General features: G+C 42.5%; 1 protein-coding gene and 1 long non-coding RNA gene across 3 annotated transcripts; both read left to right on the forward strand.

The window, feature by feature from the left end:
* Positions 1 to 3,709: 3,709 nt before the first annotated feature.
* On the forward strand, positions 3,710 to 11,709 carry LOC128418765 (interferon alpha-inducible protein 27-like protein 2A). Of its 2 annotated transcripts, XM_053398794.1 has the most exons (4): positions 3,710 to 3,999; positions 5,432 to 5,461; positions 6,254 to 6,286; positions 11,187 to 11,709. In XM_053398794.1, the coding sequence occupies exons 2-4, from the start codon at positions 5,449 to 5,451 to the stop codon at positions 11,381 to 11,383; spliced, it is 243 nt and encodes an 80-aa protein (XP_053254769.1). In that variant the 5' UTR covers positions 3,710 to 3,999; positions 5,432 to 5,448; the 3' UTR covers positions 11,384 to 11,709. The 2 variants fall into 2 exon arrangements, with proteins under 2 accessions (XP_053254769.1, XP_053254768.1); XM_053398793.1 differs by lacking the exon at positions 3,710 to 3,999 and having other exon boundaries at positions 4,857 to 5,461.
* A 9,031-nt stretch (positions 11,710 to 20,740) lies between these two features.
* LOC128418766 (uncharacterized) lies at positions 20,741 to 22,437 on the forward strand. Its single transcript, XR_008331758.1, has 2 exons — positions 20,741 to 21,235; positions 21,791 to 22,437. It is a non-coding gene; the product is annotated as an uncharacterized LOC128418766 (long non-coding RNA).
* Positions 22,438 to 25,417: the final 2,980 nt, after the last annotated feature.

The following is a 25,417-nucleotide window of genomic DNA, read 5'->3' on the forward strand; positions in this document are numbered from 1 at the left end:
ATCTTCTTGCTTTGGTTGTTCTTAAGTATTTGATCCTCTATCAACCAACCAGATATCAGGCTACCTGGTATCTTCACTGTATGTAACGAGCTGAGATTAGAAGCACCTGCTGTAAGGGAGAGGTCTTACCTGTAATCCCAGCTCGTTACAGTACCTGTACAAAAGACACCTGTCAACAGAAGCAAATACGCCCAGGAACCTCACCTAAATGCTGGAGAGGGTGCACCTCCACAGGCACATACCTCCACATGTGGTGGGAATGCCCCCAAATCCAACTATTCTGGACAACAGCCATACGAGAAATATGTAAAATAACTAAGCAAGTATTAGAAATCACCCCAGAATTGGCCCTACTAAACATCTTCCAAAACAATAATGCCCATTTACATCACAAAGAACTCATAACCCACCTACTTTCAGCAGCCAGAAACATCATAACCAGACACTGCAGAGACCTGTCAGGAGTAAGCATGGACCAATGGTACCAAATAGTATGGGAAACAGCCCTACTAGAAAAATTAACCAATAAACTGAAACTGACACAGAGACAAATAGAAGAAGACCCCTTCACCCTGGTATGGCTCCCCTTTATCACATACACAGCCCCACAAGACAACGGCAAAAATCCACCAACAGCATACAAATCAATATGGCTAACCTGATCCAAAACACCCACCCACCCCACTCACACATGAAAACAAAGCTCACCACAGCCAATCACAAATGAACAACCACACCCTAGGCCAACCCCAACCTCTCTCACCACCAAAGGAACACAAGCGAATAGAGGAGAACCTGCACAAGCAATGCTGACACAAAACCCCACATATATTAAGTAAAATAGAAACATTGCCACCCCACCCCAGCCCCACTCGCCTTTCCCCCCTCCACCTCTTTCCCTCTTTTCATGCTAATGTAACACTAATGTCTCAACAAATGAAACTGATCTGTAAAAATGTTACTTGGAAAAGAAAAGAAAGAGGAACACTGCTCATACTTTTGTAAACCAATAATTTTAAAAAATAAAAATACATTAAAAAAAAACCATGATCGTAAAATTGTAGAGCTGGAAGGAGCCTGGTGTGAGGCTCGAACCCACAACATTGAGATTTAGAGTCTCGTGTTCTAGCGACTGTCATCCAATCTTGCTCAAATATTTGTGTATCACTTTTGTTTCCTTCCTTCTCAGAGGGCTGGGAAATAGAAACCTAAAGGTTTGTGGCTTGGTCCCTGGACTTTACTTAATAACTGGAGCAGGAACTAGATTCTGTTTACATTGGTGGAGCATGCTGTCACTAGCCTCTCCCCACTACAGAGAAGGATATAAACAAGAGGTGGCAGTGGCTGCAGATACACAAGAAGCGGAGTGGGTGAGTAGGAACTTCTCACAGGATTACCCAAAGGGTAAGCAAGGGAAGTTGGTGACTCCATCAGTTCCTTCCCCAGCAGCTGAATATTGAGATGTTTCTATTTCGGAGAAATATTTCTTAATACGCAAGACCAAGTATCACTTCTCAGAATGTGTACTTTCCAAGAATTGAGTAGCTTTTAAGCTTATTTGGTGGGGAGGTAAAGATAGGTAGTGTTTTTGGCAAAGTATCATAAAAGGAATCAAAGAAAAAGCAGGGTGTGAGCTTCCCTTGCCCCCTTGGTTTTGCTGTTAGACAACATTAAGGATGTTTTTAAAATGAAAGCTCTAACTGTTAAAGTATTGTTAATAGGTTGCTTTCAACACAAATACCGAATGCCTTTTTAAAAGCAACAATACCTTCGTTTAAGAAAAGAAAATCTGGTGAGAGGTAACTTAATACAATTGCTCATATTGTTAGCAATTTGTTAACTTAATGCAACATATATAGGATAGATTGAAACAAGCAGCTGCTTGTTAAATTTCTGGATTAAAGTCATATGGAAATGTTAGGTAGGAAATTCTAAAAATTACAGTGGTACCTCGCAAGACGAAATTAATTTGTTCTGCGAGTTTTTTCGTCTTGCGAATTTTTCGTCTTGCGAAGCACAGAACTGCACCTCTTCAAGCAATGCGCCCGGTTTTAAGAAAAAGGAAACAAATTCGCAAGACGTTTTCGTCTTGCGAAGCAAGCCCATAGGGAAATTCGTCTTGCAAAGCAACTCAAACAACAAAAAACTCTTTCGTCTTGTGAGTTTTTCGTCTTACGAGGCATTCGTCTTGCGAGGTACCACTGTAACTCTTTGGCTGTGAGGACGTTCTTCACCTGAGTATAACCTGGTGGCTGTTGGTTGTTTTCCTGATACTATGAATTTTTAATCATATAAGTTTGCACATTTTAAATTTACATTTGGTTATATTAAAAGCACAGTACAGTATTCAGGGGTGAAACTATGCTTTATTTCACTGAGGTCAAAGTTTGGCACACACACACAAACACGCCATAGGCATTTGCATACACAAACACATCTCAAACATTTGTTCCTAACAAGTAGACAAAATATTATTTGAATACAAAGTTTTGCTTTAAAAAAAACAAGCCCAGCATAATTTACACAACAGAATATCCAAAATAACTTTTATCAACAAGTAATAAAAAGTATGCATTTTTTTACAGTGTTAGGGGATATAATTTATATCTATTTAGAGCATTATAATGTTTTTGCTGCAGGTTAGCTGTGAGATAAAAAAATTGTTCTTATATATTAAAGGCCAGAGCCAAACTGACTGAGGATGGGGGTGGGTGGGGAATAAGAGTGCAAAGAACAATATACGTGCATGGAAACGTGAATCAGGATTGCTCACTTACGAACAGGAAGGCTGGGCATGCAAGCTAATCCCTGAAGCCCTGCAGGCTGGGAGCCTCAATGACGCCCCTCGGGATAGGGATTATTATGACTGGAATGTAATTGAAATCAATAAGATTTTGGAACACAAAAATAAAGAAAATCATCAATTCCAGCACCTCGGGGCCACCTTATCTAAATTATATAATTTGGTATCTTAATGATTGATATTATTAACTGTATTATAAATTGGTATTGTTATTATGAGGCTATTATTGAATTATAATTGAAAATTAATAAAAATATTATAAAATACATTTTAATAAATTTTTATTAGGAATTTAAACAAAACATATTATCTTAAAACATATCATCCTTAATTACCCTCTATTTTTTCCACCTCCCCCCTCCCTCCCATAAAACAACCCACCCTCCCCACCCCACCCCTTGACTTCCCTCAGTTCCAATCTCTGGTTTCTCTATAAATGCTATTCTCTGCATGCTACAAAATTGTATAGATCCTTAATTTGTCTGACTAGTTATTATCAATAAAAAGTTTGTGAGTGTTTATTCAAAACCTGCCAAGGAATCCAATTCACTTTGTTGCATCTTTAAGTACTTTGTAAAAGGTTCCCATTCCTCTTTAAAATCACAGTTATCCTTGTCCCGTAGTTTATGTGTCAATTTTGCCAATTCTGCATAATCCATCAATTTCTCTTGCCATGCTTCTTTAGTCGGGGTTTCCTCAGTCTTCCATCCTTGTGCTATTAAGACTCTCACCACAGTTATCGCATACATAAAAATGTTTTTCAGCTTCTTTGGCAGGTCTTTCCCTATAATCCCTAACAAAAATGCTTAAAATTATTATAAAAATAAAATAAAATAAAAATGACACCCCTCTGGAGGCAGCAAAAAAAAATGTGGCTACCCACCCCCCACCCTCACCCCCAACTAACTTTTTATCCAACTAACTTTTTCCACCAGTGTCCTTCTTACTGGCTCTTCTATGCCTTTTAGCAGCAGCCTGGCCTGCAGAAATTATTCTGTCTCTGAATATTTTCCTACCAGACAGATGACAGAGTGAGGAACCCTCTTCCCAGCACTTATCTGCATGCCTAATTACAAACTGACAAACTACAATTCCCAGGATTCCTTGAGAGGACACCATTTTCTGAGTTCCCTGGGAAGAGGGATTGATTGCTAAACCACTTTATCAGATGTGCAGAATTATCCTAAATTGGCCAAGTGATGTACACCAGGGGTCAGCAAACTTTTTCAGCAGGGGCGGGTCTACTGTCCCTCAGACCTTGTGGGGGGGGGCGGACTATATTTTGAAAAATAAATGAACGAATTCCTATGCCCCACAAATAGAAATAGAAATACTTTATTTTCACTGTACCACTTGTTTACAGTGAAATAACCCAGAGATGCGTTTTAAATAAAAGCACACATTCTTCTCATGTAAAAACACGCTGATTCCGGACTGTCCGTGGGCCGGATTTAGAAGGCGATTGGGCTGGATCCAGCTCCGGGCCTTAGTTTGCCTACCCATGATGTACACAAATGCTTGGGAGGCAGAGGGTATGGAGAGGTCAAGAGGGAAACAAAATGCAAAAAACAAACGAACCAGGCAGTTGGTAATTGTGTAAAGGGAAATAATAATAATACCCCGCCCTTCTGGGTATAAATACCCAGCCACTCTGGGCTGCTCCCAGCAAAATATAAAAACAATAAAGTGTCACACAGTAAAAACTTCCCGAAACCGAGACCAGCAGAGGAGGATAATTGTCACTGTAACTATTTAGGGAGTGATTGTTAAACCACTTTGATGCTTGTTGCTCTCAAACAGGAACAGGGGTCTCCTAACAACTCTCAGCACCCTCAACAAACTATAGTTCCCATGATTCTTTGAGGGAAGCCATGATGACCATTTAAAGTGGTATAATACTGTCAACCAGCTCATGGGCGTAGCCAGGATCTTTGGGGGGGCAGGATTTGGTTGGGGGGGTCAGGACTTTTGTTAGGGGGGCAGAACCGATGTGATTGGTCAGTTAGTTAAGAATTTACAGTATATTGTTTTACTTCATCGGGGGGGAGCTGCTCCCCCCGCTGCACCCATGAACCAGAGTCCTTTTTTAACTCATGGAAGCTTATGCTGGATATAATTTGCTAGTCTTTATGTTACCATGAGACTCTTGGTTGCTTTTGCTGTGAAACAGAATTAACACGGCAGTTTCCCACCTTGGGAATTGTTTTAAGCAAATCATTTTAACAGTGTAGTGGCATAATGTGCGAGTGGATTCTGGACGCAGTGGGAGTCTGAGTGGTTGTTAGTTAAGAACATACGATCTTGCTGGATCAAGCCAATGGTCCATCTAGTCTAGAATCCTGTTTTCACAATGGCCATTCAGATGCATCTGGAAAACTCTCAATCGCAACTCCAGTGGTTTCCAGCAACTGGTATTCAGAAGCATTGCAGCCTCTGAACTGGAGGCAGAGCACAGCCATTATGGCTAGTAGCCACTGATAGCCATGTCTCCATTAATTTGTCCAGTCCTCTTTTAAAGCCACCCAAAACTGGTGGCCGTCACTGCCTTCTGTGGGATTGAGTTCCATAGTTTAACACACAATTGTACACTGCATTATCCTAACAAGAGTTTCTGGCATCTCTATACAGGTCTTTAGGAAGCCAGCATGGTTAATCCAGGTAAGAGAGCCTGTTTACTTTCTTGGGGATTGGGTAACTGTAACCTTACAGTCCAAAGCAGTTGTCTCAAACTCTCAGTCAGTGTCACAAACTCTCCTCACCTCCACCCCCACTCAGCGCAGATTAAAATTGGAAGCATGCTTCACCGTTAGGATCTGTTGACACTATGGCATTAATGTGTTAAAAATGTGTAGATTAGTAAAAATAACATTTTAAAAAATGTATTGTTTTAGAGAAATTGCTTTGCAAAAAAAATGTGTGCACTAAGGAATATTGCACAAAAATGTATATATTAGGAGAAATCAGCATTGAAATGTTGGTAAATTTTCATGAGAATTTGTTTGCATTTGCTTTTAAATCAAGCTGATATGGAAATGTGAACTGAACCTAAGACTGGAAAACATGAGGAACAGAAAGTAACTTAAACTGACAAACATGCCCATCACAGTTGTAGCTCACCTGATGCTTTTTTGCATTTTACAGTCATACCTCTGGTTGCAAACATGATCCATGTGGGAGGCACGTTCACAACCCGCAGTGTTCATAGCCTGAAGCGCCGCGTCTGCGCACGTGCATGATGCAATCCAAAGCTTCTGTGCATGCGCATGATGTCATTTTGTGCTTCTGCGCATGCATGAGGGCCAAAACCCGGAAGTAACCCGTTCTGGTACTTCCGGGTTCGGCGCAGTCTGCAACCTGAAAACCCGCAACCAGCAGCGTTCGTAAACCAAGGTATGACTGTATATGTACTTGAGATCCATTATATCTTATTAAAACAAGTCTCTCTTTCAGTAACTGCAGTTTTGGGAGGTGCAGCCGGCTTGGGTAAGTAATCTGGATTTCCAGTTGGGCAAGTTTGGGTGATTATTTTGCTTGTAGCAGCATGAATGAAGCTTGCAAGTCATTGGAAATGGTGGAGTTCACAATGAAAGTCTGGCTTGATGACATCTGTGAAATGGCTTTGACAGAACACCTGGCACATCAAAACAGAATAACTGAAGGGATAGCGAATACCACTAAATTTAACAAAATTTGGATGCCCTTTCTGCATTAAGCAAATACAGTGATACCTCAGATTAAGTACTTAATTCGTTCCAGAGGTCCTTTCTTAACCTGAAACTGTTCTTAACCTGAAGCACCACTTTAGCTAATGGGGCCTCCTACTGCTGCCGGGCCACCGGAGCATGATTTCTGTTCTCATCCTGAAGCAAAGTTCTTCACCCAAGGTACTATTTCTGGGTTAGCGGAGTCTGTAACCTGAAGCGTATGTAACCTGAAGCGTATGTAACCCGAGGTACCACTGTATCTATATATCGTAGTCAGTTCCCCCACCTTTTTTTCAAGAAAAAAAGCACTGGTAGCTGGGATGGCCAAAGCAGGAAGGATGGCAGGGGTGGGTGGGTGGATGGAGGAGAGAAGCAAACTGCCTTGACTGTCAGAAATGCAGCTGAAGTTATGGCAAGTTGTTGTGAGCAGGTGCTAGCAACGGAGGCACCTAGTGCTGGTGAAAAGGTTTGTTCCCCCCTCACTCCACTGGTCTCAGAAACAGGGACTGGTCTAGGGCTACTCTGATTTTTTAAAGCGAAAAAGGGACTTGAACCAAATTCTCCCCAAGCCCAAGTTTCTAGGCACCTGGTTGCCCGCCCCCCCCTCCCAAAATCAATGAGGTCTGGACGCAAAATTATGCATTTGCTTGATTGGGCATATTTTTAGAATCCACCTTATTCATATGGCATTAAGTTGTTTTCTATTGCCTTTAAATATTGTGTTTTAATTGTTGTAAGCTGCTTTGGGACCTTGGGGTAAAAGATGGATTGATGATGATGACAACGATAGGTGGAGAGTTTTACACGCCAAGTCGTCTGAATTAGGCGCTCCTAGTTCAATTATTTTAGATCAGGCTTCCTCAAACTCAGCCCTCCATATGTTTTTAGCCTACAGTTCCCATGATCCCTAGCTAGCAGGACCAGTGGTCAGGGATGATGGGAATTATAGTCTCAAAACATCTGGAGGGCCAAGTTTGAGGAAGCTTGTTTTAGATGAGAAGCAACCAGGAGCTGCTTCCCCTTTCGTCCTAGCAGGGCTCCATGAATTTGCCCCATGGAGCAAGCAATTTGCATTCTCTTTTTTTATATATATAAATTTTTATTAATTTTTCAACACATATTAAGAGACAATACAAAACAATACATACACAAACAAACAAGCATATAAACACATATAATTTCTTAACCTCTTTTTCTTAAACCTTCTTTCAACGACTTCCCCATACCTCCCTTTTCTGCATCCCTATTTTAAACTTTTCCAGCAACCCCTAATTTCAATTACCGTATTTTTCGCTCTATAACACGCACCCGACCATAACACGCACATAGTTTTTAGAGGAGGAAAACAAGAAAAAAAATATTCTAAACGAAACAGCGGATGTATGATTTTTGTGGTTCATGCTGTGGCCACAGACATGTGATCTGACGGTGAGTTTGGGGTAGCCCAATGCAAAAATCCTGAGGATCCATGTAGATCCGTGCTTTGTAACCACGTTTTAAGTGGGGAGGGAAGGAAAAGCACTCAAGGGACAAGGAACACACGTGGGGTGGGTGGGTGAAGGATGCTGTTAATAATGCAGAAGAGGGGTATAAGAGGAGAAGGCTCCTCTCCTCTCCTGCTTTGCTCCTTTAAAGCAAGCAGGCTCTCTGTCCCTCTCTCCTCTCCACTCAGCGGCTCTTCTCCCGCTTTGCTGTTTCAAAGCAAGTCACGGAGGAGGGAAGGAAGGGGAACCATGGATCCTCTGCTCACGACTGCAGCAGATCCTCCCGCCATCCGTAGGCATTCGCTCCATAACACGCACAGACATTTCCCCTTACTTTCTAGGAGGAAAAAAGTGAGTGTTATGGTGCAAAAAATACGGTACTTATAATTCACTTTCTTTAATCCTTTTTCTCTTATCCAATTGTTTGTCACTGCAATTCTATTTTGCATTACCCATGACATTTTAACACTCATTAATTTTACAACAGTTCTTAAGATAAACTTTAAATTTCTTCCAATCTTCTTCCACCGTCTCTTTCCCTTGGTCGCGGATTCTGCCAGTCATCTCAGCCAGTCCCATATAGTCTATCACCTTTGTCTGCCATTCTTCCAGCGTGGGTAGCTCTTGTGTCTTCCAATACTTTGCTAAAAGAACTCTTGCTGCTGTTGTCGCATACATAAAAAACGTCCTATCTTTCCTTGACACCAATTGGCCTACCATGCCCAGGAGAAAGGCCTCTGGTTTCTTCACGAAAGTGCATTTAAGCACCTTTTTCATTTCATTATAAATCATTTCCCAGAAGACCTTGATCCTTGGGCACGTCCACCAAAGGTGGTAGAAAGTACCTTCAGTTTCCTTACATTTCCAACATTTATTATTGGGCGTATGATAGATTTTTGCAAGCTTGACTGGGGTCATGTACCACCTATAAATCATTTTCATAATGTTCTCTCTTAAGGCATTACATGCCGTAAACTTTATACCGGTAGTCCATAACTGTTCCCAGTCAGCAAACATAATGTCATGACCAATGTCTTGTGCCCATTTGATCATAGCTGATTTAACCGTCTCATCCTGTGTGTTCCATTTCAACAGCAAGTTATACATTCTTGACAGATTCTTAGTATTGGGTTCCAAAAGCTCTGTTTCTAATTTTGACCTCTCCACCTGGAAGCCAATTTTCCTGTCCTGTTTGAAGACTTCATTTATCTGGTAGTAATGAAGCCAGTCTCTTACTTTAGACTTCAATTTCTCATAGCTCTGCAATTTCACTTTTCCCTCCTCATGCTCTATAATTTCCCAATATTTTGGCCATTTGGATTCCATATTAAGTTTTTTCACTTCCTTAGCTTCCATTGGTGACAACCACCTAGGGGTTTTATTTTCCAGCAAGTCTTTATACCGAATCCAAACATTATATAATGCTTTCCTAACAATATGGTTTTTGAAACCTTGATGAATTTTAACCTTGTCATACCATATATATGCATGCCAGCCAAATCTGTTATTGAACCCTTCCAAATCCAAAATGTCTGTGTTTTCAAGAAGCAGCCAGTTTTTCAGCCAGCAAAAAGCCGCTGATTCATAGTACAATTTTAAGTCCGGCAGGGCAAACCCCCCTCTTTCTTTTGCATCAGTTAGTATCTTAAATTTTATTCTGGGCTTTTTGCCCTGCCAGACAAATCTAGATATGTCTTTTTGCCACCTCTTGAAACAATCCATTTTATCCACAATCTGCAATGTTTGAAACAAGAATAACATTCTCGGCAAAACATTCATCTTAATAACAGCAATTCGGCCTAACAAGGAAAGTCTCAAATTTGACCATATTTCTAGATCTTTCTTCACTTCTGTCCAACATTTCTCATAATTATCTTTAAATAGGTTCACATTCTTAGATGTCAAATTAATCCCCAGGTATTTCACCTTCTTTGCTACCATTAAACCAGTTTCACTCTGGAACTTCTCTCTTTCAGCAACTGTTAGATTTTTATCCAGTACTTTCGTTTTCTGTTTGTTCAACTTAAAACCTGCTACTTGACCAAATACTTGTATTAACTCTAAAACTCTTCTCATACTAGTGTCTGGCTCTTGTAAAGTTAATACTAGATCATCTGCAAACGCTCTCAATTTATATTGTTTAGCTCCGACCTGAATCCCTTTAACCAGCTGGTCCCCTCTGATCATGTTTAATAAAACCTCCAGGACAGATATAAAAAGTAATGGGGATATTGGGCACCCCTGTCGTGTCCCTTTTTCAATAGCAAATTCTTCAGTAACCACATTATTTACAATCAATTTTGCTTTTTGTTCAGAATAAATTGCACCTATACCATTCTCAAAGCCTTGGCCTACCCCCATCCCTTGGAGATTCTTTTTCATAAAGCTCCAAGAAATATTGTCAAAGGCTTTCTCCGCATCCACAAATATTAATACTGCCTTGGTATTAATATTAACTTCTAATAACTCCATAATATCTATTATATTTCTCACATTGTCTGACAGATGTCTTCCTGGAAGAAAGCCCGCTTGGTCTTTGTGAATCTCCCCCACCAAAACTCTTTTCAATCTTTTTGCCAAAATGTCTGCAAAAATTTTATAATCCACATTGAGTAATGATATAGGGCGGTAGTTCTTAATCTGGTTCTTCTCAGTCTCTGATTTTGGTATAAGTGTAATATACGCTTCTTTCCACGATTCAGGTGCCTTCTTCCCCTCTAAGATTTCGTTACAGACCTCCTTCAACGGTTGTATAAGCCATTCTTTCAAAAAGCAATTTGCATTCTCACTCTCTCCTTGTACCAATTGCAAGAGCCATAAAATGATGTCAGAGGTTTTCCCCCAATCCCTACTCTCTTGCCATCCAGCAACTTTCCCTGATAGTGCGTGGAGGCTCAATGATCCACAGATGGCTTTCACTCCCCAATTAGCAAGATAAGCACGTTCTCTCAGGGGGGGTGCAACAGACCACACACACCCCCAACTGGAAACCACTGCCCTAAATACCCCAGCCCAAGAGCCTTAGCTTTTGAAATTAGAGTCTGTCAGTCAGGGCCCCACCATCCCAGGCCAGGTGGGAAAAGGCCTGCAAGGTCTCCTAGGACCCACAGCCAAGACGGTTAAGCACTGTGGTCTAGCCAATTTAGATTTAAGGCTTCTATCATGTAACGTATTCCTAATTCTGTGTTCTTGCAGCAGTGGCCACGATTGGTGTCCCAGCAGCACTGGCAGCAGCAGGCTTCACTGCAGCTGGAATTCTAGCTGGCTCTCTGGCTGCAAAAATGATGTCGGCAGCGGCCATCGCCAATGGTGGAGGAGTAGCAGCTTGGAGCATTGTTGCTGCGTTTCAGTCAGTCGGTATGTCTGCTGCTCTCAGGACAAGAACCCCATGATTGGCAGAGCCAGTCTCCCCACCTTGAGATATTCATCACAATAATTGTGTGCCTTAATCATCTTCTAGGTGCTGCTGGGCTGTCCATTGCTATCACAGCTGCAGTGACAGCTGGTGGAGCACTGCTGGCTGCCATCCTCGCTTAAGAAGAAGACACACATACGCAGAGGCCATATCTACTTGGAAAAGCAGTACTTGGAAAATTATGCTTTGCCGCCAACGGCATAAATTACCTTAAGCAAAATGTGATTTTAATCAATGCTACGTTATTCCTACTGGCCGAGATATGCAACAACAAATAAAGCTTTGAGAATTAAACAACAACAAGTGTGTTAGCAAGAAAGGTGATAGGTGGCATCACACAACGCACATGTAAAATACTTGCTGTCCCATGAGGAAAAGATCCATGTTTTCCTTAGCAGGCTTTTGACTTCAGTGTTTTGTGCTGCACTGGGGAAGACTCCATTTCCTCTCTTTCCACAATTATGAGCTTCTTAGTTGAGAATCCCATTCTGCCCCCATTAATAGAGCTTGGATTCACCTAGTGCAATTAACTGGCAGTAGATTCAGAACCAATAGAGGAAAACACTCCTTTGCAAAGTTGTGATAGTCAATACCTTTGAGGGGACATTAAAAAATAATAATTGAGGATTAGGCCAATTGATGGATGGCAGATATGGGACAGTTGCATATTCCTGCATTGCAGGGGTTGGACTAGATGATCCTCAGGGTCCCTTCCAACTCTATGCTTCTATGACCCCAAGGGCCGTTGATGACTATTAATCACAATAGTTATTTGGAACATTGGGCAGAATAGAGTGGAAACAAGCATGGGACAGGCCTGCCTGTTAAGCTTCACAAAACTTATATTGCCAGCATTCAAGGGTGGTCCTTCAGCACGCACCACAAACTACAGTGGTACCTCAGGTTAAGAACTTAATTCATTCTGGAGGTCCGCTCTTAACCTGAAACTCTTCTTAACCTGAAGCACCACTTTAGCTAATGGGGCCTCCCGCTGCCGCTGCGCCATCACTGGACAATTTCTGTTCTCATCCTGAAGCAAAGTTCTTAACCTGAGGTACTATTTCTGGGTTAGCGGAGTCTGTAACCTGAAGCATATGTAAATTGAAGTGTATGTAATGCGAGGTACCACTGTATTTGGAGAACTTTTTGTTGGGATACTGCCAGGGAGACAAAGGCCATCACTGCCTCCACGTCGACTCCGGACGTCCACCGATCTCCCGTAGATACAGTATCAGCAATTAGCGACACGAGCTCCAGAAAATAGATTGCCACATTCCAGAGCTCATGCACACTCTATCAGCAGATAATGCACAGCAAAAGTCGCACTCAGGAGAGCATTATTTACAAGTTTTATTCAGCGTTGATCAGAACAAAAAAACATGACTGCCTGCTTCAGTGTCTCCGACACAGAGAGAGAAACGAAAGCAAAGACACAACAGAAACATCCTGTGAACAGGAAATACGCAGACTGTGACACAAACATCCTGCTCCCTTTTAAGGTGGAACGGAAATATCCTAACATCCTCCCCCTTTCCGTGTAACCTGTAGTACCTGTGGTTCAACCCAATTGCAACCTCTGTACGTAAACCTTAAGTTGTTCTCTGTTAACAACCTTAGACAACAGATCAGCAGGAATTTCATTTCCTGGCATGTAGGACACCTGAATGAGTCCTTTCTGAATACACTCTCTTGCACAATGTAGCTTAATCTGCAAGTACTTGGTTCTTTGCTTGCAACTCTCTGAGTTCAGCAAAGCCAAACAGGATCTATTGTCTTGATACACTTGTATAGGACATTTCACAGACACTCTGATGTCCTTAAACAGTTGCATCAACCATTCACAATCCATGAGTGAAAATGACAGAGCATTGGGTTCTGCTTCACAGGAACTTAGGCTTACTGTCGTCTGCTTTTTGCACAACCAGTCAAACAGACAGTGGTTGTACATGTAGCATACTCCAGAAGTGCTTGTACCATCCGTGGTGTCACTTCCAAAACTTGCATCTGCAAAAATTTCAAGACCTCCAGTCTTCTGACTGGTGAACCTCAGCCTGTAGTGCATAGTCCCTTTCAAATAGCGGGCTATGCGCTTCAGAGCTTTCCAATCCTGAACAGTAGGATTATTAGCATGTCTGCTAAGCAGGTTAGTGCTTACAGCTATGTCAGGTCTTGAACATCTAGCAATGAAATTCAACTTGCCTAGAATGCATCTGTACAGTGTAGTGTCAGAAAACGCTTCAGCAGTACTATCTACCTGGTAACCTGTCACCATCGGTGTGTCTGCTGGGTTTGCATCAACCAAATTCAACCTGGTTAATACATCAGCAATTTTCTGTGTTTGGTGTACCAGAAAATTACCTGCTTGGTCCCTCTCCACCTGCAGAGAAAGATAGTTGGATACCTCACCAAGATCCTTCATGTCAAAGTGCTCCTTCAGCTGAGCTAGGGTGCTTTGGTAGAAAGCCTGATTCTTCCAAAACATCAGAAGATCATCAACAAAACATAAACAATACAGTTTGTTTTGCCCCTCCTCCTTGACAAACACACATGGATCAGCTTTGCCCTGGTGAAAACCAAGAGAAAGCAACGTCTCAGTGAGTTTTGTGTTCCAACACCTGGCACTCTGCTTGAGACCATATAAGGATTTCCGCAGTTTACAGACCATTCCCTTCTGTATCTGCATTCCATCAGGTGGAAGCATGTACAGCTCCTCCCCCAAAATCCCGTACAAAAAAGCTGTATTAATGTCATGATGGGAAACATGCAGTTTCTCCTCTGCAGCGATTTTGAGCATCAGCCGAATGCTCTCATATTTGACGGTGGGCGAGTAGGTCTCGTGGTAATCCTGTCCTGGTACCTGTGAAAAACCTCTGGCAACCAATCTGGCTTTGTGTCTGACAACCTTGCCATTCTGGTTTGTCTTGGCCTTGAAGACCCATTTGCTGCCAACGAGTCTCATTCCTGGGACTACCGGTACCAGCTCCCAAGTTTGGTTCCTATTCAAGGAATCAACTTCAGCCTTCATGGCATTAAGCCAAGGCTCAGCATCTTTAGAGGTTAACTCCTGAACCTCTTTGAAGCTTGAAGGTTCCCACACCTTCTCTGAGCTACTAAGAACAGCAGTTGCTGTCTTAGCAAACTCATCAGCAAATCTCTTTGGAGGTCTGCCTTTGGTCGCCCTTTCAGACCTGCGAACTAGACGCAAGTCTTCTGGACTCATCTCCTCCTTCTTAGGAGAAAAGTGACCAATGGTGAACAGTGGTTCTTCCAGTTCATTATCAGACGCATCAGATGGTCTGACTGAGGCCTTTGCGCTCTTGTAGTCTGCTGTGTCATCACTGTCGCTGACACCAGCAGCAGCGCCACCCACTGAACTGGAATCCGAACTCTCATCATCATCATCATGATCATCATCATCATCCTCAGCTTTCTCAACATCATCTGGTTTTTTCACATCACCTTCATCCTCCTCTGGGTAACTCTGGAAAATTCCCACATTTTCCCCCCACTCAGGATTGTACTCAACACTCTTTGTGAACTTAATGGACTTAGAACCAGTCATCCATACTCTGTATGCACCTTTTTCGTACCCCATGAACAAACCATGTGCCCCACGCTTCCCAAGCTTGTTGCTCTGTGGGGTGTGTACCCACATGTCAGAACCAAAGATTCTCATGTGCTTGACGTTCAGTTTCTTACCAAACATCTTCTTGTAGGGAGTACAACCAATAGGTGATGACAGTCTGCAATTATAGGAATAAACAAACGTCGACAGAGCTTCCCCCCAAAACTTCTCAGGGAGGTTGGCATCATGCAACAAGGTTTTCAGGCCTTGAAGCAAAGTCTGATTTGCTCGCTCCGCAAGTCCATTCATCCATGGCGATCTAGGCGTTGACAAGTCATGCTGGATTCCCTTCTCAGTCAGGAAAGCTTCAAACTGCTGAGAAGTGAACTCCCCGCCCCGATCAGTAAACAAACAGCCGATACGTTTACTGTGAACATTCTCCAACCAAGCACAGAATGCCTTGAACCTAGGAAACGCTTGCGATTTCTGCTCAAGCATAAACACATGAATGCACCTAGAAAAAGAATCAATTAGAACCATGAAGTACCTTGCTCCACCCAAAGAGGGCGTAAGTGGACCAACCAGGTCTGCGTGAACTAGCTGGTAGGGTTTGGAAGCCTGCCTGCTAGACTCCTTGCCTTTTGGAGCAACCTTCACCTTGTTCTCTGCACAAGATACACACTTCATGTGAAACTTACAAGGTTTGATGTTCAAACCCTCAACCAACCCAGGCATCTTGGCCAGCGCCTGCCAAAACATGTGACAAAATCTTCGATGTTGATCATGAATACATCCCGCATGAAGAACCTTGTTAGTTTGTGCAACACAACAAGAATCAACATTAGACATAATAGCATTGTCATCATAAGTTATACAGAATAAGCCATCCATAAACTTTGCATGCAAAATGTCCTCTTTGCCTTTCCTGATGACACAGATGCTCCTCTTGAAGGAAGTCTCAAAGCCACGCCTAGTCAGCTGTGGGACACTAAGCAAATTGTCCGCAGCACCTGGAACAAAAAGTACATCTCTGATGGTAGTGTGCAGACTTGCAAGTTTCACAGTCCCTACTCCTGCAATTTGCAACGTCCTTCCATCAGCCAGGTGGATCTCACCATCTTGAGGTGTGAAGGAGATAAACAGGTGCTTATCTTTTGACAAATGGCGGCTCGCACCAGAGTCGACGATAAACCTGGCCTTGGCCTTTGGAGCAGCAGTGCCAGCAAACAAAGCCTTGTTTTTCCCTGGCTTGGGCTTTCCACCCCCCTTCTGCTTTGGGCCATCTGCAGGCATCTGTCTCTGTTTACTTCTGGCCTTCTGGCCTCTGCAAAGTTGACCTTGGCTCCCATGGGAAACAGAGCTCTCAGCTGCCGACTCCTTGGCTCCCCCTGGAGACTGGAATGCTGCCTGGGATGACATCACAGTCAGCTCCCCCTGCAGCTTGCAACCGGTGCCCTCGGCATCCCTGCATTCACTCGCATTCTGGGAAACAGCCAGGACCTCCGATGCAGTCAAACTCTGGGCTGGGATGACCGGCAGATGAGCTACTTTCAAAGCATTCCACATCTGACGTGCAGTCGTGTTGCCAGCTAGCGTAGTAATTTCCTCCAGAGAGACGGACAAGACTATTACGTCTATGGCCTTCAAATTCTGAGCCTTCCATCTCTCTGTCAGAGGAACTGGAGGGGCTTCACTCACAGTATGCCACACTCCAAACTGACGCAGCAAACTCTCACACCATTTTGCCCAGGTCTCATAATTGTGCCTGTTTAACTTTGGGCACTCAGCAGCTTCAGAGGCTTGGAAAAACTCCATTCCAGCTCTTTACTTGAGCCGTGAGTCTTTTTCACTTCAGAGACTCCTTATCTTGGCTCCCATAAATCACGAAGCCTGCTTGGCTCAGCTCCCAGGCCAATTAGGCCAGCCAGACATCAGAGACTCTTGCCGTGGCAAACAGAAAAGCCTTTGCTTTTGCTTTTCCCACACATACCTCAGCAGTCTGTCGCAGTCTTACTCTCCTGTAAGTGCCGTGAATCTGGGCCCGAAACCTGTTGTTGGGATACTGCCAGGGAGACAAAGGCCATCACTGCCTCCACGTCGACTCCGGACGTCCACCGGTCTCCCGTAGATACAGTATCAGCAATTAGCGACACGAGCTCCAGAAAATAGATTGCCACATTCCAGAGCTCATGCACACTCTATCAGCAGATAATGCACAGCAAAAGTCGCACTCAGGAGAGCATTATTTACAAGTTTTATTCAGCGTTGATCAGAACAAAAAAACATGACTGCCTGCTTCAGTGTCTCCGACACAGAGAGAGAAACGAAAGCAAAGACACAACAGAAACATCCTGTGAACAGGAAATACGCAGACTGTGACACAAACATCCTGCTCCCTTTTAAGGTGGAACGGAAATATCCTAACACTTTTGAATTGGGATATGTGCTACTTAAAAGCAACAGTGTTAGATGGAAACACCAGGCAGAATTGGAACACCACTGGGACTGACAAACAGGAGATCAAGGGTTCTTCCAGATGGTCAGTATTTTATGTGTGATTCCAGCACAAAGTGGAGCGTAAGGTCTATGTATTTAAGTGGATTAAACAACACTTCCCCTCGTGCAGGGATGTCAAATTGGACTCTTTTTCCTTTGCGGGGGCAAAAGAGCATCCGGTCCCGCCCCCTTGCCCCGTCCTCCATTTGTGCATAATCGCTAGTACGGAAGACAGAGTTTTCGCCATGATCCTGAGCGTTCTTTTGGTAAGCGACTTTTATCTTTCCCCCCTAAATTCTACAAGTTTGGGTTTCCTCCCTAAAAAAAAGCTCAACAACCTCCAAAAGGGGTAGATCACTGCCAGTTTTTTATTCTGTAAGTAGATCGCAGTCTCTTGGGAGTTTGACGTCCCTGCCCTAGTGCGACGAATCCACTTTTTTAACTTCTGAAACTGAAATTGACCAATTCTATGAAGACTTACAACACCTTCTAGAAATGACACCAAAGAAGGATGTTCTTCTCGTTATAGGGGATTGGAATGCTAAAGTAGGGAATCAAGAGATAAAAAGAACAACTGACAAGTTTGGCCTTGGAGATCAAAATGAAGCAGGGCAAAGGCTAATAGAGTTCTGTCAAGAGAACAAGCATAGACATCACCTTGCCAACAAAGGTCCATATAATTAAAGCTATGGTTTTCCCAGTAGTGATGTATGGAAGTGAGAGCTGGACCATAAAGAAGGCTGATCACTGAAGAATTGATGCTTTTGAATTATGGTGTTGGAGGAGACTCTTGAGAGTCCCATGGACTGCAAGAAGATCAAACCTCTCAATTCTTAAGGAAATCAGCCCTGAGTGCTCACTGGAAGGACAGATCATGAAGCTGAGGCTCCAATACTTTGGCCACCTCATGAGAAGAGAAGACTCCCTGGAAAAGACCCTGATTTTGGGAAAGATGGAGAGCACAAGGAGAAGGGGACGACAGAGGACGAGATGGTTGGATAATGTTCTCGAAGCTACTAGCATGAAATTGACCAAACTGTGGGAGGCAGTGGAAGACAGAAGTGCCTGGCGTGCTCTGGTCCATGGGGTCACAAAGAGTCGGACACGACTAAATGACTAAATAACAACAACAATACACTGCTGGCTGTGCAAGATAAGACCAAAAAAAAAGTAGGTTGGTTAAGGGGATTGCATATGCCGATGCTGATAGCCAATTGAATCGTCATAAGTATTACTACATATAGAGTTAACTGTATAAATTGTGTGAGCATGCCACAAATGGTGTACGTATAGGATTTGGAACTCGATTTCCCCATACTTTCTTCCTGCTGTCTGATTAAATCTTTCCTTCTCAATCCTGGTGTGATTAATGGCTCAGGTCACCCCACCATTGGACCTTTTGTCCGCAACACAGTTGTAAATAAAATGAAAACATTAAAAACATCCAAAAACTTAAGAAATGCTCTGAAAGCTAGTAATGTCTAGTTTACTGGGAGTAGTATCTTTCAGCCATCAATTGGGTCAGCAAACTTTTTCAGTAGGGGGCCGGTCTACTGTCCCTCAGACCTTGTGGGGGGCCGGACTATATTGGGGGGGGGTGAACAAATTCCTATGCCCCACAAATAACCCAGAGATGCATTTTAAGTAAAAGGACACATTCTACTCATGTAAAAACACGCTTGTTCCCAGACCATCCACGGCCGGATTGAGAAGGCGATTGGGCCGGAGTTTGCCTACCAGTGCATCAAATGTATGGGTATGCAGGAATATTTTAAAACTCCTCCTGAAAGTTAATGGTGAAAAATATCACTCACCAAAATGTCACCACTTTGGGGTGACAAAGTCTCACCCAACCCCAAAAATGTGCTAGTAACACCCATGCTGACTGCAGATGCAGAATGATTTATTTTTACTTGGTGTTGCCTGGGCTTCAGTTTTCTTCCAGAATCACAGTAATAATTGCTTCCATTACCTTCTAGCATAATTACAAAGAGCCATCCCAGCCCTTCACTGCCACATTTTTCCTCTTTCACACTCCCAGGATTTGTCTGAAGAATTTTGAATCCTTTCTGATACAAGTACTGTCATAAGAGAATCAGGGTCAGAGAGGGGAATAAAGGGAAAATGATCCCAATGATATAATCCTACCCCAAAGTCCCACAACAATAATAAATAATAAACTGTGCCTTAAAGAATGCATTGTTGGGAATATGCCATCTTACTGTGTCTTTTCACGTATCATTGAATGTAATATAATGTGTGCCTTTTAATGCATCATCTTAACGTAACGTGCCTGTTGCCATTCCTGTGTACCTCTTTCTCCATGAAGCTATCCTTTTAAAATGTATTCGTGGATGTATCTTTAATGAAATGCCATACTGTGCTGTACTTTTCTGAATGTATCCAAAATGTAGTTTTTAAAGAATGTAACAATCTAAATATTTCAAAATGTATATACTTGACTCAATATTGTATCCAAAAGGCTGCCAAAACTCAATCCACCACACTGCCTCCTACTGGGTCTGCAAACCATACCATGAATACACACAGATATGAGCTCAAAATAAAGCAGTCCTATTTTCCAAAAAGTATGCAAACATCAGGCTATCACACCAGAATTGATAGCAATGCAGAATAGGATTTCACATTAACATTTAAGTCATTTCCTGAACATCTTCTCAAACATCCAACCTCACATCTGCATGCTGATTATCAGCAGTTGTGGAGGTTTTCCTGTAGATAAAGGAAAAGCCATTTTAAGCAGATCCAAAATTAAATAACACGAAGATCGACACATACCACCTGAGCCCTTCAGCAAATTGACACCTCCAGAAAGTCTTTCAACATCCTGCTTACTTTATGTTAATCCACTCTTCACACCCCTCATATCGCTTGCCCCCCACCTCCTTGCTATTGATCTGAATGAAAATCAAAAGGTATAAGAATCGAGGCAGTCCTTTTGTTCGGGGTCTCTGACTCCGTGTCATTGCGTGAGCGGGGACCCTGTTGCAACAGTTTTTTGTGTTGTTGGTTTTTTTTCTGTTCTTTCAATAAAGATCAGGCTTTGCTTTTTCCAAATTTTGGGGTGGTCTCTGTCTTTTCCCGACCGGTACAGAGCCTTCATTTGCGCTCCTTCCAAGGTCCTGGTCCTCCTTCTGAGGCAGGGGCCCCTTGGGGAGGCAATTAAATATTTATTTCAGTACTGAAATCTCATCATGACTCAGCTTTATCATTTCATTCCTCCCCTACATAGTTCCATTCATCTCCTGAAATTTTACAGCTACAATTAATTACTGGATTGTCCTTTTTAAAAAAATGGTGGGGAAAAGTGTTTTAATAGGGTTCATTACCAGTATATGCTCAAAACACTTCATAGACTCAGTCCTTGTTTCATGCTTTTCACGTTCTCATGGTTCCTGATGAAAATGCTTAATTTGTGAATATTCCCATAGAGACGTAGCTCAGTCTATCTCTTCTTGCTCCTAGGCAAGCTACAAAAGGGAAAACTGAATCATTAAATTACAAGCCACGTGGTATCAATGCCACTTTCGTTTCCTCCCTTCCTCCTCAGAAGACGGGGAAATAGAAACCTAAAGGTTTTGTAGGCTGGTCTCTGAGAATCACTTTAAAACTGGGGGAGGGGGGGTTCAGCATGGAACGAGAGTCTAGGTGCTGTTTCCATTGGCGGAGGATACTGTCAATCACTAGCCTCTCCCCAATATAGAGAACGTGCTGGAAATAGCTGCAGATTTCCAAGGAGAGGCGTGGGTAAGTAGCAGCTTCTAGCAGCGGTAAGCAAAACAATCAAGGGAAATTGGTGACTCGATCAGTTCCTTCCCCAGCTCAGCAATTGAGCATAGAGATGTTTCTGTTTTGGAGAGCTGACTTCTCTTCATATGCAAGACCAAGTATCACACCCACCCCAATGTCTATTTTCCAAGAATTAAGTAGATGTTAAGCATGTTTGGTCGATATGTACAGATATGCAGTGTTTTCGGCAGGATAGCGTAAAAGGAATTAAAGAATAACACTGGCCCCGTTTTTGCTGTTAGACAACTTTAAGGATGTTTTCAGAATAAAAGATCTAGCTGTAAAAGTATTGTTAATAGGATGCTTGCGATGTAAAAACTGAATGCCATTTTTTTACAAAAACATTTGCGTTTCAGAAAGGAAACACAGGTAAGAGGTAACTTGTTTATATTGTTAGCAATGTATTAGCTCTATGCAACACTTTTGGATGGATTGAAGCAAGGAGACCCTTTGGATAACCGGCAGCCGCTTGTTAAATTTTTGGAACCAATTAAAGCTATATGGAAACATTAGGTGATGCCTTGCAGGGGACTGCAGGGCCAGCATAGGGGTCCTCTGGCCTTCGCTTTCTGTTGCCAAGACACCAGCTGAGGAGTAGCCACTGTTGTGCAGAGTGAGCGGCAAGCACATTGGGGGCAGCAGGAGCGGGGAGAAGCCAGAGAAAAAATCCTCATCCGCTGGCTGGGAGCTGCTGCCTGTGTAGAACAAGCCAGAGGCAAACAAAGAGAGGCGGGTGGTGTGGGGAGCAGGGCTTTGGGCCTGGCTGGGCCATCCCTGATTTAGACTTTAATCCCATCATTCTGACGCAATTCAAACTGAAATGGAGGCTCCTCTCTTCCATCTCGAAACTCCCCATTGTTTTGGCATGTTTTGCCTCAGGGAATTTGTTTCCAGCAGCTTCTGGGCTCTGGGTGCAATACTGCGCCTCAGATTTCAGATTAAAACTGCCACTGCTGGAAGGAAAGGAGGACCCTTTTCTGCCTCCCCACTTCCAGCCACTCTCTGGAGATGGGCGAAGGGACCCTCATAAGAATATTAGCAGTGTGGGCAAAGGAAGCATGGCTTTGTGTTTTTTGCAGTCTTCAGATGAGGACTAGACCATGTGAAAAATGAACATAAGATTTTAGCTGCGGTTCGTTCATTTTCAGCTTTGTATTCTTGTTATAAAAAAGCGTGCCTAGATATTCTGTTGCGGCGCCCATAACAAAGGTTCAAGATTCCATTTACGTAGCTCCTAGCTTTCATATCTCAGTTTCTAACACTGTTTGCAGTGTTATGTCTCCTGATAAAAAGGCAAGGAAGGTGACTTCTCATGCTTTCCTATTTAGGTTATCTGTGTCTGGGTGAAAAACAAAAACCAGGGTGCAGCTTTTCCCAGCATGAGGATGCCTTGATGGGGAGAGCTGGCCTTCTGGCATTTCTGTCTGCCACACAGCTGTTACAGACAATCCCAGACACCACAAATAAAAGCAATATTCTTATCCTCCTCCTGAGCTTGTGGGTGTCCAGTGCTGCTGTCAAGCACTTTTATTTCCCCTTATTTCATTCTCATGGTTATTTATTTACATTTAAAAATCAAATCTTGGCTTTATGCTGTTTCTTTTTTAAAAAATATTTTTATTAAGGATTTTCTTGTTTTACAGAAGTGTGGTGCCTCGTATTTTTTCTTCTTCTTCCATGTAACATTTTTACAAATCCGTTTCATTTGTTGAGGCATTAGGGGGAGAAGAAAAAAGAAAGAAAAAAGAAAGGGGGGGTGGAGAGAGGGAAGATGGATGGGGGTGGGGTCGGGTGGCGGTGTTTCCATTATGTTTAATGTATGTAGAGTTTGGTGTCAGCGTTGCTTGTGTTGTTCACTTGTGTTCCTTCGGTGGTGAGAGAGGTTGGGGTTGGCCTAGGGTGTGATTGTTTGCTTGTGATTGGCTGTGGTGATCTTTGTTTTCGTGTGTGAGTGAGGTGGGTGTGTGTTTTGGATCAGGTTAGCCATATTGATTTGTATGCTGTTGGTGGATTTTTGTCATTGTCTTGTTGGGCTGTGTATGTGATAAAGGGGAGCCATACCGGGGTGAAGGCGTCTTCTTCTGTTTGTCCCCGTGTCAGATTCAGTTTATTAGTTAATTTTTCTAGTAGGGCTGTTTCCCATATTATTTGGTACCATTGACGGACAGGCTAAAAAGGGGGGGTTGATTTTAAAAAATGGATAGAAAACAAAATTGGGGATGGAAAATGAAAGGTGGGATAAAGGGAAAAAATGAGGAGGGGTGAAGAGAGAGAGGGGAGAGAAAAAAGGGAGAGAAAAATAAAAAGGGGGGAGTTGAGGGGGAGAGTATCAATAACAATAGCAGTGTATCAATAACAATAGCAGTGAAATTTTTGTTTTAAAAGAGAGTGGTGGTCGTAGCTGGGGGCAAAAGATTCCCCCCTCAAGAACAAGCCAACAAATAGAAAAGAAAGGGCTTTAAAAAGAGAGAGGGGGGAAAATGTGTGGTTTTTAAAAATAAAAATAAAAAAATAAATAATAATATTTCCCCCTAATTATTATTATTTTTTGTTTGTAAAAAAGTAATTAAAAATGTACGGGTAAAAGATAAAAATGAGAATTAAAGGTAAAAAAAAGGGTGTTGTCTTTAGATAGATAGATAGAGCTTTTTATTTTTTTAAAAAATGAGTAAAGTATAGGTAAAAGAGGATAGGTAAAAGAGAGTGGAAAGTCTGGGGCGAAGTGGCAGTCCCAGGAAATGGCCTGTGATGGTTCAGGGCTGTTTTCTGTGTACTGCCATTTTAATTCTTAAGAGGGGAGTTTGAGGTGAAAATAAAATGAGGTTTAAATTGAGGGTGTGTGTGTGTGGAGAAGTGTGTCTTTAAATAGTGTGTAGAAAAGATAGCAATAAAAATAAAGATTCAAATAAAGGGTGGCTGCAGCAGCAGTGGCCCCTCTTTTAAAAAGAAAAATGATAAAAGTAGGTATATGGGGGGGGGGATAAAAAAGAATTTCTTTTTAAAAAGTGGGGAAAGGGAGAGGGGTAGGAAGGGGTTAAAAAGGATTTTTTAAAAAAAAAGAAAGGAGAAAAGCAGGGGGTAGTTTCTTCCTTTCTGCGATCTCCTTTGTCATGCGGCTTTGCATGTAGGCTCAGCCATGTGTTTTTTCGGAGCCTCTTTTGCCTTCCCGTGCTCACCTACCTCCCCTCTTCTTTGTCGGCAGAGATGGGGGCAGCAGCGGTAAAGTAAAGTTAGGGCTCCTTTTTCTTTCTTTTTCTTCTTCTTTCCCCCTTTTCTTTTTCTCCCTCTCTGCGTTAGCTCAACTGTCTTCCTGGATTTGGAGCTCCCCTCCGTGTCGGCTTTATGCTGTTTCTCAGCATTTATTCTTTGGGGCAGTTGCAGTTTTGCAGCTGCTGGTATATTTGCCTCTGAAAATGGAGGTGCTGCACGCATAAACCCATCCCTTATATAGCACTTAAAAAAAACAACCCCTCTAAACTGTATACATAAAATTGTATGAAATAGTCATATAGCAATAATGACTTTATATAGCAATAAAGACAATATAGCAAATGGAGATAAAATGGAGATAAAAGCAACAGATTTAAAAAACCAATGTACATAATAAAATTACATGTCTGAGAAGGCTTTAAAAGAGTACACCTGTCTTTCACAGGGCATATGCCTATTTTCAGACTTCGGACTATCCCATATTGTGCGTTGGGATTGCTACCATACTTGCTGGTCCTTCTATGCCTTTTAGCAGCAACCTGGCATGCAGGAATTCTTCTTCTTAATATTTTCCTGCCAGACAGATGACAGAGTTGGGAACCCTCTTCCCAGCATTTTGTTTATCTACATGTCAGGCTACAAAGTGACAAACTACAATTCCCAGGATTCCCGAGGGAACAACACCATTTTCTGGTTCGTCTCAGGCACCAAAATGTTTTGAGCCGGCCTTGGTGCTGAGAGTTCTTAATTAACTCTCTTAAAAAAACTACAATACCCTGACTTAACTGGGAAGAGGGATTGGTAGTTAAACCACCAGAGTCCACTTTGTCAGATGTATAGAATTACAGTGGTACCTTGGTCGAAGAACAGCTTAGTTTATGAACAACTTAGATTAAGAACGCTGCAAACCCGGAAGTAGGTGTTTTGGTT

Source organism: Podarcis raffonei, chromosome 8 (assembly GCF_027172205.1).
Source record: "Podarcis raffonei isolate rPodRaf1 chromosome 8, rPodRaf1.pri, whole genome shotgun sequence".
Taxonomy (NCBI): domain Eukaryota; kingdom Metazoa; phylum Chordata; class Lepidosauria; order Squamata; family Lacertidae; genus Podarcis; species Podarcis raffonei.